The 15,476-nt window shown below is 45.3% G+C and overlaps 1 protein-coding gene across 1 annotated transcript in view; it reads right to left on the bottom strand.

Moving 5' to 3' along the window:
- Positions 1–15,476, bottom strand: part of LOC109902659 (contactin-associated protein-like 5) — a 64,302-nt gene that overhangs the window by 19,205 nt on the left and 29,621 nt on the right. Inside the window, exons 6-10 of the mRNA XM_020499220.2 lie at positions 15,007–15,191; positions 14,741–14,884; positions 13,466–13,733; positions 12,503–12,646; positions 7,425–7,593 (exon numbers count right to left, since the gene is read on the bottom strand). Coding sequence (XP_020354809.1) covers positions 7,425–7,593; positions 12,503–12,646; positions 13,466–13,733; positions 14,741–14,884; positions 15,007–15,191 — 910 coding nt within the window. The remainder of the gene's footprint in view (positions 1–7,424; positions 7,594–12,502; positions 12,647–13,465; positions 13,734–14,740; positions 14,885–15,006; positions 15,192–15,476) is intronic.

The raw sequence follows: 15,476 nt of genomic DNA, 5'->3' as shown, positions 1-15,476 counted from the left end.
TGGCCTAGCAACTGCACACAAGCCTAAAATCACCATGCGCAATGCCAAGCGTCGTCTGGAGTTGTGTAAAGCTCGCTGCCATTGGACAGTGGAAACGTGTCCATCCGGCAGTCTGATGGATGAATCTGGGTTTGGCGGATGCCAGGAAAGCGCTACCTGCCCCAATGCATAGCGCCAACTGTAAAGTATGGTGGAGGAGGAATAATGATGTGGGGCTGTTTTTCATGGTAAAGGCTAGGCCCCTTAGTTCCAGTGAAGGCACATCTTAATACTTCCACATACAACGACATTCTGTGCTTCAAACTTTGTTGAAACAGTATGGGGAAGGCCTTTTCCTGCTTTAGCATTACAATGGCACAATGCACTAAGCGAGGTTTATACAGAAAGGGTTTGTCAAGATCGGTGTGGAAGAACTTGACTGGCCTGCATAGAGCCCTGACCTCAACTCCATCGAACACCTTTGGGATGAATTGGAACGCTGTCTGCGAACCAGGCCTAATCACCCACCATCAGTGCCGACTTCACTAATGCTCTTGTGGCTGAATGGAAGCAAGTCCCTGCAGCAATGTTCCAACATCTAGTGGAAAGCCTTCCCATATCAGTGGAGGAGGTTATAGTAGCAAAGGGGGGAATAGCTCCATATTAATGCCCATGACTTTGAAATGAGATGTCCGACGAGCAGGTGTGCACATACATTTGATCAGGTATGTACAGTGCATTCAGAAAGTATTCATACCCCTTGACTTATTTAACAATTTGTTGTGTTACAGCCTGAATTCAAAATGTATCAAATATATTTTTTGCTTGACTATATTACTCACGATACCCCATTTCAAAGTAAAATACAGAAATATCTCATTTACATAAATATTCACACCCCTTTGCCCTTACACTCCAAATTGAGCGCAGGTGCATCTAATTTCCTTTGATCATCCTTAAAACGTCGCTACAACTTGATTGGAGTCTACCTGTGGCCCAATTCAATTGTTTGGATATGATTTAAAAAGAAACACACCTGTCTATATATGGTTCCACAGTTGACAGTGCATGTCAGAGTAGAAACTATACCATAAAGTTCAAGGAACTGCCCGCAGATCTCCAAGATATAATTGTGATGAGGTATATATCTGGGTACGGGTATAAAAGTATTTCTAGAGTGTTAAAACTTTTCAAGAGCACAGTTGTCTTCATCATTGGGAAATTAAAAAAAATATGGAACTACCCAGACTCTGCCTAAAGCTGGCCATCTGACCAAACTGAGCAACCGGGTAAGTAGGACATTGGTCAGGGAGATGCCCAAGAACCCAATGACCACTCTGACAGAACTACAGAGTTTCTTGGCTGAGATGGGAGAACCTGATAGAAGAACAGCTGTCTCTACAGCATTTCACCAATCTGGGCATTATAGGAAAGTGGCCAGGCGGAAGCCACTCCTGAGAAAAAAGCACATGACAGCATGCCTGGAGATTGCAAAAAGGCACGTGAAAGATTTTTTATGTATTTTATTAGGAGTCCCATTAGCTGTTGCAAAAGCAGCAGCTACTCTTCCTGGGATCCACACAAAACATTAAACATGACATACTGTATTACAGAACATTAACAGACAAGAACAACGCAATGAAAGAACTACATAAATAAATAAAAATGGCACACAGCCTATATATTATTACATACACTCAAACTATCTAGGTCAAATAGGTGAGAGGCGTTGTGCCGTGAGGTGTTGCTTTATCTGTTTTTTGAAACCGGTTTGCTGTTCATTTTAGCAATATGATATGGAAGGGAGTTCCATGCAATAATGGCTCTATATAATTCTGCACGCTTTCTTGAATTTGTTCTGGATTTGGGGACTGTGAAAACACACCTGGTGGCATGTCTGATGGGGCAAGTTACTGTGTCAGAGCTGTGCGTAAGTTGACTATGCAAACAATTTGTAATGTAATGTTTTATTAGCCCTCTGGTTACAATGAAGAGAAAGACGTGCCATCCTGTTCTGGGCCAGCAGCAGCTTAATTAGGTTTTTCTTTGCAGCACCTGACCACATGACTGGACAATAATCAAAATAAGACAAAACTAGAGCCTGCAGGACTTTCTTTTGGAGTGTGGTGTCAAAAAAGCAGAGAATCTCTTCATTATTGTCAGACCTCTCCCCATCTTTACAACAATTTAATCAATATGTTTTGACCATGACAGTTTAGAATCTAAGGTAATATAATTTAGCCTCCTCAACTTGTTCAACAGCCACACCATTCATTACCAGATTCATCTGAGGTCTAGAGCTTAGGGAATGTATTGTACCAAATACAATGCTCTTAGTTTTAGAGATGTTCTGGACCAGTTTATTGGCCAACAATTCCAAAACTGACTGTACCTCCTCGTTAAGGATTTCAGTGACTTCATTAGCTGCGGTTGCTGACATGTATATGGTTGAATCATCAGCATACATGGTCACACAGGCTTTGTTAAATGCCAGTGGCAGGTTATTGGTAAAAATATAAAAGAGTAGAGGGCCTAGATAGCTGCCCTGTGGTACATCACACCCTACAACCCTCTGAGTTCTATTAGATAGATACTGAAGTTCTGAATCCACAATGGCAGAGGTTAAAAAGCCATAAAAAAATAAGTTCTCAACAGCAGGTTATGGTCAATAATATCGACTTAACTGAAATCTAACAGTACAGCTCCCACAATCTTCTTCCTTGCTGAGCGGCCTTTTAGGTTATGTCGATATAGGACTTGTTTTTACTGTGGATATAGATACTTTTGTACATGCTTCCTCCAGCATCTTCACAAGGTCCTTTGCTGTTGTTCTGGGATTGATTTGCACTTTTCACACCAAAGTACGTTAATCTTTAGGAGACTGCGTGGTCCCATGGTGTTTATACTTGCGTACTAATTGTTTGTACAGATGAACGTGGTACCTTCAGGCGTTTGGAAATTGCTCCCAAGGATGAACCAGACTTGTGGAGATCTACAATTGTTTCTGAGAACTTAGCTGATTTCTTTTGATTTTCCCATGATGTCAAGCAAAGAGGCACTGAGTTTGAAGGTAGGCCTTCAAATACATCCACATGTACACCTCCAATTGACTCAAATTATGTCAATTATCCTAACAGAAGCTTCTAAAGCCATGACATAATTTTCTGGAATTGTCCAAGCTGTTTAAGGCACAGTCAACTTTGTGTATGTAAACGTCTAACCCACTGGAATTGTGATGCAGTGAATTATAAGTGAAATAATCTGTCTGTAAATAATTGTTGGGAACATTTCTTGTGTCATGCTCGAAGTAGATGTCCTAACCAACTTGCCAATACTATAGATTGTTAACAAGAAATTTGTGGAGTGGTTGAAAAATGAGTGACTCCAACCTAAGTGTGTGTAAACTTCCGACTTCAACTGTATATGTATAGCAACACCTCCCCCATAAGCATTATTGTCTCTTCTATAGATGTATTGCTACTGCTGTATCATCGTAGGAATGATCTAAGTGAGTCTCAGAAATGGCTAATATTGGCTAATTTATTATGTTATTTGATGTTAGAGAGGTATTGATTTCATTAACCTTATTTCTGTGGCTAAATATATTAACATGGCCATGTTCAGCCATTTCCTGTAGCTTCTCAGAGATAAACATAATATGAAAAATAACAAAAAACGCAAAAGAAAAACACAAACATTCAGAGATCGTAAGTCAAAAGATTATGTGGTCTGATGAGACAAACATTTTACTCTTACCCACGGATGCCTTGTTCATCTTGCCCGGGCAGAGACTGAAGTGTGAGCTTGTTTTTCCCAGTTATTTTTTACATTTTGTTCACGCCTACATGAATAATCATTCTATTTTTTTTATTTTAAAGCATTGTAAACTTTATTTTTGGTCCAGTGGATGGTCGGTCTGTGGCCATGACTGTCTGTGAGTGGTTGCATTTCTCCACCCTTATCCGTTGACTGTTTACAGGAACAATGGTGAGGTGTTTGCTCTGTCCCTGTACTATAGATTGCCCTTTAACCTTTGTAGCCTTCTGCCTGGTATGTTTAACTTGTCTAAAGTCTGGGATCTTTAAAGCCATTTTTTTATTTGTATTTTTCTTTGTATTTTTTTCTAGTTGAGTATATTATTTATATTGCTTTGTGTTGTGTGTGTGTGTGTGTGTGTGTGTGTGTGTGTGTGTGTGTGTGTGTGTGTGTGTGTGTGTGTGTGTGTAAAACTTAATAAACAGTTAAAAAATAAAATGTTTTACTCTTTGGTCTGAATACAAAGTGATATGTCTTGAGAAAACCAGGCACAGCTCATCACCTGTCTAACACCATCTCTACTGTGAAGCATGGTATTTGTCTATGGGGATGTTTTCAGCAGCAGGGACTGGGAAACTGGCAAGGATAGAGGGAACAATGAATACAGGCAAATCATTGATGAGAACATGCTTCAGAGTGCAAATGACAATGACCACACGCATACAGCCAAAGCAATGCTGGAACGGCTTCAGAACAAGAATATGAAACAGCTCAAAATCCGGTGTTTATGTCAAACGGTTTTGTTATATTTCAGTCTTCTGTGATGTACACTGAGTGTAAAAAACATTAAGAACAACTTTCTAATATTGAGTTGCACTAACCCTAACCCTTTTTGCCCTCTGAACAGCCTCAATTCGTCAGGGCATGGACTCTACAAGGTGTCGGAAGCGTTCCACAGAGATGCTGGCCCGTGTTGACTCCAATGCTTCCCACAGTTGTGTCAAGTTGGCTGGATGTCCTTTGGGTGATGGACCATCATTGATACACACGGGAAACGGTTGAGTGCGAAAAATCCAGCAGCGTTGCAGTTCTTGGCACCTACTTCTATACCCCGTTCCAATGCATTTAAATCTTTTTACTTCCCCATTCACTCTCTGAATGGCACACATACACAATCCGTCTCAATTGTCTCAAGGCTTAAAAATCCTTATTTAATATAAGAAATTTTAAATGATTTATACTTTTACTTTTGATATAGCTTAATATAGTTTGGCAATTACATTTACTTTTGATACATACTTGAGTACATTTAAAACCAAATAATTTTAGACTTTTAGTCAAGTAGTATTTTACTGGGAGTCTTTTTTTATATTAAGTATGACAATTGGGCACTTGTTCCACCAGGTGTACTGTGTACTATAAACACTCTGTGAGACCCTGATTTAGCCCACAGCAGTAAAAGGTTAACAGAGTTTGACAGAATCCGCAAGGAAGAATGGGAGAAAATCTCAAAATCCAGATGTGCAAAGCTAATACGGACATACCTAAGATGACTCAAAGCTGTAATCGGCGTCAAAGATATTGACTCAGGGGTGTGAATACTTATGTCAATTATACATTTCTGGATTTCATTTTTAATACATTTGCAAAAAAATCTAAAAACATGTTTTCACTTTGTCATTAAGGGGTATTGTGTGTAGATGGGTGAGAGAGAAAAACATATGATTTAATCCATTTTGAATTCAGACTGTAACACAACAAAATGTGGAATAAGTCAAGGGGTATTAATACTTTCTGAAGGCCCTGTACATTACATTACTATGTATATACATATCTTTACTATGCATTAGCAAATGTCAGGGTATTCATAGTGACAAAAGCAAACATAAATACATTTGAAAAGATGAACATTGATAAGGTAGAAGAAACATTGATGATATATACTAGTTCTTTGTTTTTTAAATTAAAGACTTTTGTGCAGTGATAAACAGAAACAATCTCACAACATGATTGTGGAAATATCAAAGAAGGATAAAATGAGATTTGTTGGTAAAATAATTCGTTCTGTCAGATTGTCAGATTTGCCAAGCCTTTTTGTAGGGTAAAAAGGGAAAAAACAAGGTTTGTCTTCGTGTCAAAGCCTACTATCCTCAGCCTTTCATTATCTGTTAAGCAGACTCCCCTTTTCATTTCGTTGCCATTATCAAGGCACGGTCTGGCACCCGAGTACTCAAGAGGCGAGGCAAACACAGTTTGTGCATTTCCTTTGCCGTTGTTTATTTACGATTTACAAGGCCGCTCAGTAAATCCCAAATGAATTGAGTACCATTCCAACTCAAATTGTTGAGGCAAATGGTAAACAAACACTTGCCAGTACTGTGTTGTTGTGTGTTTAAAAAAAGAAGAAGCAGCAGCATCAAGTCAAACCCAGAGCACGTATTTACAGGTTTTGAACACCCAGCGCTTCATGGAAATCCCTCTCCTAACCACGCTTTCCTGATTAATAGTACCTTCCTCAAGCCTCCTTCAGTTTCACATAATTGCCCGGGTTTCAAGCGTGCATCTATAATTTCATACATTTTCATCTCTCTCCCATTAATTGCCATGGAGCAGAGTGACTGTGGCGTGGATAAGGTTGCAGGCCATGGTTTAATTACCGTAGAGCTATTTCTATTGATGTGTTCACGGCTGCCCTCACAGGTCATGAAATTACAGAATCCGTGGCACAGAAGTGCACACTTGCAAAAAATGTAGTCATGGAGTTTGATTGGACACAAAGAAAAGTAGATTAACACTCGTAAAGGTTAATCTTCCAATCCTTTAATGAAGCATAGTTCTGGTCGTTACACAAAGACATGGCTCTGCGATGGACAATGAATTACAGTCCAATGAAGAGATTTATAGAACGGTGAACAATACTGAGCATAAACCTCGCCTATAAAATGAGGGATAAGGGGTAATATTGTATGGTAGTGAAATATACAAAACATTCTCTCGGCGTACATCTCTTTGTGGAAGGCTCATCGAGAGGCAGCCAATATAGGGCACACAGACAGCTGTCACCTGTTTTGTTTTCATGCGAACCATCACATTCCGTCTTTTTACACATTTCCCATATTTCATGTCTTTTAGTAACAGCCCTGTAGGACTTATTCATCTGTTGTGTTCCACACACTCCAACAGCCTTTACATCTGCCGGTTAGCATTCTAAACCGAAGAATCAGGTGTAGCTGCGATCTGACATCAGAGTAGTAGGATTCCCCTCAGGGTGAATACAAGAAGAAGCACCAACTCACCAAGTCTTTTGTTTGTCTCCTCCCTGTATGTGTTTCAGGTTTCCTCAACTTTGCCATGAGATATATTTAGCGTGTACTAATCCCACCCATCGGTCCCACAATCAGAGCGGGGTAATGAGGGACAGAGAGGACGCCACACGCCACACAGGTAGCAACTTGTTAGTGGGGCCCTGAGCCAATATGATAGTGCAACAGTACCAGAATCCATTGCATGATCTAATTGGCAGATCCAGTCTGTAAGCCTATCTCTATTAGCTGACTTGTCAGCGATACTAAAGCATGGGCTGTGTTGGACAGAATAACCTCATCAACAAATAAAGACAGAACCGTTTAAATCTGTTTAGTTCGTCATCCAAACACATTTTGGGATTGGAGCCCCACCTAAAGGCTTACCTGTCATGGATGCCACATGTGTCAAACTGCAGCTCCCTGTAGTTTCCCAGCCGTCCTTGTTGCACCCGGTTCAGGTCCATGGGCTGGCTGTTGATGGAGATGAGACGCATGCACCCCTGGAACGCCAACGTGGGGTTCTTACAGCCTAAGATGTTCAGAGATGGACAACCTGTGACACAGATTGAAGAAATGTTGCTAAATAGTTGCATTTTCATCATTCAACATGTCCTGTATACATCTTCAGATAATGTCTTCAGATGCTGCAACAAGACCTGACCATCAAGTCCTGGTTTCATGAGTGTGACAATATTGCGTTTGGAGGTAGGTGAAGGAGTCCGGCGCAGGAGAGCAGAGATGTCCGAGATAAGTCATTTTAAATGGGCAAGTCTTCCAAATACAGGTAAGGCACAATACAAATATCAGACGCCACTGACAACAGAGAAACCCATCACGAAAGGAGGAACAAACAAAGCTCCTCAATTTATACACACAGTATGAATGCGTGAAACAAAAATGGGCACAACCTAACCGAGCAACCTCACAATAAAATAACCCCGCACAAACCTAGGCAGGCAACAGGGTAAATTATACACACAGAAATTAAGGCAACTGAAGCCAGGTGTGAAAGAACCAAAGACAAAACAAACAGAAAAGGAAAAAGGGATCGGTGATGACTAGTAGGCCAGCGACGCCGACCGCCGCCCGAACAGGGAGAGGAACTACCTTCGGTGGAAGTCATGACAGTACCCCCTCCCCTGACACGTGGCTCCCGCAGCGCACCGATGCCGGCCTCGAGGACGACCCGGAGGACGAGGCGCAGGGCGATCTGGGTGGAGGCGGTGAAACTCCCTCAGCATAGATGGGTCTAATACGTCCTCCACCGGCACCCGGTATCTCTCCTCCAGACCGTACCCCTCCCAATCCACGAGGTACTGAAGGCCCCTCACCCGACGCCCGAACTGCATACGCAGGCGCCCCCTCGAAGTCCAGGGGGGGGGCGAAGGGACCTCCCGCACCTCAGCTTCTTGAAGCGGACCAGCCACCACCGGCCTGAGGAGAGACACATAAAACGAGGGGTTAATATGGTAGTAAGGGGGAAGCTGTAACCTATAACACACCTCGTTTATTCTCCTCAGGACTTTAAACGGCCCCACAAACCGCGGACGCAGCTTCCGGCAGGGCATGCGGAGGGTCAGTTTTCGGGTCGAGATCCAGACCCGGTCCTCGCTGCGGTCTCCGGCGGCAATACAACTGCAGAAACCTATGCACATCCTGGTTCACTCTCTCCACATGCCCATTACTCTCGGGGTGAAAACCCGAGGTAAGGCTGACCGAGACCCCCAAACGTTCCATGAACGCCTTCCACACCCTAGACGTGAACTGGGTACTCCGATCAGAAACAATGTCCTCAGGTACCCCGTAGTGCCGGAAGATGTGAGTAAACAGGGCCTCCGCAGTCTGTAGATTCGTAGGGAGACCGGGCAAAGGGAGGAGACGACAGGACTTAGAAAACCTATCCACAATGACCAGGATCGTGGTGTTGCCCTGTGACGGAGGCAGATCGGTCTGGAAGTCAACCGACAGGTGTGACCAAGGCCGCTGTGTAACGGGAAGGGGTTATAACTTCCCTCTGGGCAGGTGCCTAGGAGCCTTGCACTGAGCGCACACCGAGCAGGAGGACACATAAACCCTCACGTCCTTGGCCATAGTGGACCACCAGTACTTCCCACTAAGACATCGTCCCGTCCTACCGATGCCCGGATGACCAGAGGAGGATGTGTGAGCCCACCAGATCAGCCCGTCATGAACCTCCAGCGGAACGTACACCCATTCAGCTGGACATTGTGGTGGTGTAGGCTCTACACGTGATGCTCACTCGATTGTTGCGTCCACCTCCCATCGGGGAGTAGGATCGATGGACCGCTCCTCCATATGATATAGTCGGGACAGTGCGTCTGCCTTAGTGTTCTGGGAATCTGGTCTATATGAGATAGTAAACCGAAATTGGGAGAAAAACATAGTCCACTTTGCCTGATGAGGGTTCAGTCTCCTCGCCGCCCGGAAGTACTCCAGATTACAGTGGTCAGTCCAGATGAGAAAAGGGTGTTGAGCCCCCTCAAGCCAATGTCTCCACACCTTCAGAGCTCTGACGACAGCCAACAACTCCCAATCCCCCACGTCATAGTTTTGCTCTGCCGGGCTGAGCTTCCTCGAAAAGAAAGCACAAGGGCAGAGCTTCGATGGCGTACCCGAACGCTGTGAGAGCACGGCTCCAATCCCAGCCTCGGATACGTCCACCTCCACAATGAATGCCAAAGAGGGATCCGGATGCGCCAGCACGGGAGCCGAAGTAAACAGAGCCTTCATGCGACCAAAAGCTCTGTCCGCCTCAGCCGACCACCCCAGATGCACCGGCCCCCCCTTCAGCAGTGACGTAATGGGAGCAGCCACCTGCCCAAAACCCCGGATAAACCTCCGGTAGTAGTTGGCAAACCCTAAAAACCAATGCACCTCCTTTACCCTGGTTGGAGGGGCCAATTACGCACGGCTGCAATGCGGTCACACTCCATCATCAACCATGATGTGGAAATGCGATACCCTAGGAAGGAGATGGCCTGTTTGAAGAACAAGCATTTCTCAGCCTTGACGTACAGGTCATGCGCCATCAGTCGCCCAAGTACCTTGCGCACCAGAGACACATGCGCGGCGCGTGTAGCGGAATAGACCAGAATGTCATCGATATAAACCACCACATCCTGCCCGTGCAGGTCCCTGAGAATCTCGTCTACAAAAGATTGGAAGACTGCTGGAGCATTCTTCAACCCGTACGGCATGACGAGGTACTCATAATGGCCGGATGTGGTACTAAACGCTATCTTCCACTCATCTCCTTCCCGGATACGCACCAAGTTATACACGCTCCTGAGATCCAGTTTTGTGAAAAAGCATGCCCCGTGAAATGACTAAATCGGCGTGGCAATGAGAGGTAGCGGGTAACTGTACCCCACCGTGATGGAATTTAGACCTCTATAGTCAATGCATGGACACAGACCTCCCTCCTTCTTCACAAAAAATAAACTTGAGGAGGCAGGTGATGTGGAGGGCCGAATGTACCCCTGCCCCAGAGATTCAGAGACATTTGTCTCCATAGTCACCGTTTCCTCGTGTGACAGGGGATACATGTGACTCCTGGGAAGTACAGCGTCTACCAGGAGATTTATCTCACAAACCTCTCGTTGATGAGGTGGTAATTGGGTAGCCTTCTTTTTACAGAAGGTGATAGCCAAATCGGCATAATCTGAGGGATTGCGCACGGTGGAGATTTGGTCGTTGCACCGATGGAAACCCCTACACACCTGCCTGAGCACTCCTCTGACCACCCCTTTAGAGCCGTCTGTTGCCACAAAATCTTGGGGTTGTGACGGGCCAACCAGGGGATCCCCAGCACCACCGGAAATGCAGGAGAATCAATGAGGAAGAGACTAATTCTCTCCTCATGACCCTCCTGCGTAACCATGCCCAGTGGAGCCGTGGCCTCCCTGACTATCCCTGACCCTAATGGTCGGCTATCTAAGGTGTGCACTGGGAAGGGTTTATCAATCTGAACAAGGGGGATCCCTAAACGATGCACAAAACCGTGGTCAATAAAATTGCCTGCTGCGCCTGAATCTACTAGCGCCTTATGCCGGGAATGAGGGGAAAATTCAGGAAAATAAATGAACACATACATGTGACCAACAGGAGGCTCTGGGTGAGCCTGGTGCCGACTCACCTGAGGTGTCCGAGCAGTGCTCGGCCTGGCGTCTCGACTCCCAGAAGGACCCCTCTAGCACCGGTCAGCAGTGTGCCCTCTACGACCACAGCTTGTACAGGAAAGGGCTCCTCCTCCGGTTGCCCTCGCTGCAGCACCTCCTAGCTCCATGGGTGTTGGAGTGGAGGGGCTGGGGGATAAAACTGACAGGGCCCGATCCGGATGTCCGCTCGTCTCCAGCAAGTTGTCCAACCGAATGGACATGTCTATCAGCTGGTCCAAGGAGAGGGTGGTGTCTCTACAGGCTTGCTCCCTACGGACGTCCTCGCGCAAACTGCACATATAGTGATCGATCAGGGCCCTGTCGTTCCATCCCGCGCTAGCAGCCAAGGTCCGGAACTCTATGGCGAAGTCCTGTCCTGCCTTAGATGGAACAGACGTTCACCCGTCTGGGTAGTGCTCCCTCGCCGAGTCTGGATCGTTCAATACGGCGTTGGCCCACTCCAGGGCTTTGCCTGAGAGGCAGGAGACGAGGGCCTTCACGCTCTCACCTCCCGAAGGAGCGGGATGAACCGCCGTCCCATCATACTTCCTCGGGAGTCGAATAACACTGGGACCAATCAACGAAGGAGAGGGTTGTGGTACTGGTTGGAGTGTGGCTGGTGGAGGTGTAGGAAGGCCACCTCTCTCTCATATTTCCATCGTCGCCATCACCTGATCCATCGTGGTCCCCAGCCGGTGTAACACTGCCGTGTGGTGTTGAACGTGCTCCTCCATAGATGTTGGGAGCGCGTCAGGTCCTGCTGGCTCCATCGAAGCTGATGCAGGATTCTGTGACAATTTTGCGTTTGGAGGTAGGTGAAGGAGTCAGGTGCAGGAGAGCAGAGATGTCCGAGATGCGTAATTATAATGGGCAAGTCCACCAAATACAGGTAAGGCACAATACAATAATCAGCCGCCCTCGACAACAGAGAAACCCGTTCATCACGAAAGGAGGAACAAACAAAGCTCCTCAATTTATACACACTCAGTATGAATGCGTGAAACAAAAATGGGCACAACCTAACCGAGCAATCTCACAATAAAATAATCCTGCAGAAACCTAGGCAGGCAACAGGGTAAATTATACACACAGAAATTAAGGCAACTGAAACCAGGTGTGAAAGAACCAAAGACAAAACAAACAGAAAAGGAAAAAGGGATCGGTGATGGCTAGTAGGCAGGCGACGCCGACCGCAGCCCGAACAGGGAGAGGAACTACCTTCGGTGGAAGTCGTGACAATGAGATAGTGATGCAGACAACAAGACTCATTGTGTGTGTTCTTACCTCCGAAGTAGAGGCTGTTTCCTGCCTCCATGTGGTCCCCCAGCTCGATGGTTGAGGACGGCTCATTGTCCAGGGTCGTGGTGACTTGAAGACCTTGAGAGCTGAGACTCACAGAGTGCCACAGTCCATCGTTCACTCTGTGACCTGTGGAGACAGCAGGGTGTGTTTTCTGTGTGAGACTTTTACAGGCTCATCAAACATCAACTACATGTTCATTCAGGGATTACTGGGATTGGGATCTCCAACATACTGTAGGTACTAGGCTACATATTACATTATAAATCATAGCCTATCAATCGCTGTGTAAGCTACAGTATGGTCACATGGTGTGTCTTAATAACTGTCCTACATTTCTAAACAAGAATGGAAGATCACATGGAAATGAAAATGAACGACAAGTGTGGCTGGTCAGATTGAAGCTAAATCGTTGCCAGAGGACAGAACGTAATGGTTATTATTGGATGAAACATTCATTTGACCGTAGGTTCAAGCTTCAAACAGACATAGCAGATTGTGGTATATCCATTTTGATTGTCCTTTATAGTGAAGGGCTTCCAAGCTGTAATGGTCTTTCTGTGTGTCTATAATTCCCTCTGTGCCTGCCATCTGCTGAAAGTCTGGGCTCTGCAATCCAACGTAATTATACATGTTATTTCTCTCTGACTGCAATCCTATAGCGCTCACGTCCAAAATACAAGGATGACATTTTTCCTCAAGCCATTCCAAGAAGATTAAATGTGCTTTGAGTTTCTTGGGGGCAAAAGGTCATATGAATGATGTTGATGTAATGATGTGCAAAACCAAACACAGACAGTCTCCCCCTGGATGATGGATTAGCTTTTCACTGTCGGTCTACTTCACTGGAATAAAGACTGTTTTATATTTTCTGTCTCCCTGGGTGTACACTGATTCCAGCCCATAGTGTGGGACAGCTAGGCTAGAGGCTGTTGGTCTGGCCCTCACCGGTGGAGACCTCTTCTTTCTGCTGGGCTGACGTGTGATGGGTCAAGCGCAGCCGGCTGTTGCTTATCTGCAGCTCCAGTCGCTGGGGCTCCAAGGCCAGCTGGGTGGAGAGCAGTAGCCCATCTGGGTTCCATGTTCTGAACTGGAAACGCACCGCGAAGCCCTCTGAAGCAGACTGCGTAGCCGGGAGCGACAGGAAGCTGCTGCTGGAGCTCAGGAAAGTGGTGGATACCAGCTGGGGCTCCGAGCACGAGAAGGTCACGTTGCCCTGGTGACACACATGGAAAACACAGATAATGGAATTATTCACTCATACCATCAACATGTTGGATTTACTGTACTTTTACTGTACCATTCATCTGAGCAGAATGAAATACAGTGAGCTGATAAAGAGATTTACTGAAAATGATATTTAGAAAACTAACTCGCCTGCAAGAATCACACATTTCCTTGATAACGCCATATAAAGCTGAATGACTATCTGGAATTCAAAAGGTACAGTACAAAAGGACTACAGGCAGAAGTGTCTTATAATATCAAACTATAAAATTCGGAGTTTCTCCCCTCCAATCTAGGTTAGCCGTCAGGTGGGCAGAGAAAGAACACACCTTAATTCCAAGTGATCCAGAGGCCTTGTGAGGTACATGGACCAAAAGAGCAGCCATGTCAATTGAGGTCAGCGGCCCATCAATCCCAGTGCCTCAGAGGCAGAGAAGAGCAATCGGCAGCACTTTGACTCTCATTGTGATCCCTTACCAGATAGTATTCCACATTGAAATTCCATTACGGATTCCATCATCGCAGTCACTCTCTCACTTGTAAGTAAAGGCCTTTTAACATAGCAATCAGATTTCCGAGGGGAATAGGGTGTCTGTGATGCAATGTAATGCTTTGGCTTCTGTCTGATTTGATTGGGGGGAGGGTGTCCAAATTATAGGGTGTGCCTACGGCTGAATCTATTCATGAATTTTGACTTAATGACACAGTAGTGAGGATCAGATAGAACTACATTTTTTTTCTCTACGGACAGTGTCTCTGCCCTGGATCTCATACAGTTTGAGGGACCATGGAGAAGGCCATGTGACTAACTCAAATACAAATGTGATTAAACATAATCACATTGTAGCAAAATGTGAAATCTCACAGCAACAGTGCAATTAAAACAGACTGTCTGTGACCTGTAATAGGCATTGGTTGACTAACTACTTTGTCCCCATACTATTTTAAGGATGTACTAATAATCTATGGTACGGTAGATGAGAATAGTTGTCTTACCACACTGTAGATCTGAGGTTTGCGTCGCTTGGCTAGGTCGATGATGTTGATCCCGTTGTAGTAGAGGTTCTCGATGCAGCCATGGAAGTTCTTCCTCAGGAAGGTACCAGGTTTACCTGGCAGTGGGATGCCTCCGAAGCTGAGCTTTGATGAGGAAAAAGGGTGAAATGACAACATCCTCTTAGAGTAAGATAACTTGGTTGAACTATTTACTTGGTCTGAATAAGTATCTGACTATTCTACAGTATATGTTAGCATAAACACACCTCATAGTCCACCTCCAGCGAGTCTCCTTCCCCCTTGGTCCTGAAGTGCTGTGTGTGGGTGTCCATGGTGAGGTTGACCTGCTTGTTGAAGCGCTCGATGAGGACAGAGTGCCAGTGCTGGTCATCCAGAAGACTGCCCAGAGTGACCGCAACACGACCACTGCTGAACCGCAGCCGGGTGTCATCTTAAGACAAAGAAACAGAGAACAGATCATATGGTTACTATAATATTGATATAGATATTGATCATAAAACAGGACGGTTTATCGAGGAAGAGGGAGCTCTTATAGACATTCTGAAAACAAACTACTTGAGAATGGTCTTCCCCAGACTCAGCTCTACACAATGTGGATCCTTAACAGTCTGAGTCCAGCTAGTAAATGGAGCTCAGGTGCAGTGGTAATTGGAAGGGCAGCAGAACACAAACATTCAGTTACCCTCCCAGACTGCTCCCCAGGCTCATTTTAAAT

Source organism: Oncorhynchus kisutch, linkage group LG2, assembly GCF_002021735.2.
Source record: "Oncorhynchus kisutch isolate 150728-3 linkage group LG2, Okis_V2, whole genome shotgun sequence".
NCBI lineage: Eukaryota > Metazoa > Chordata > Actinopteri > Salmoniformes > Salmonidae > Oncorhynchus > Oncorhynchus kisutch.
This window is presented reverse-complemented; position numbering and strand designations above follow the sequence as displayed.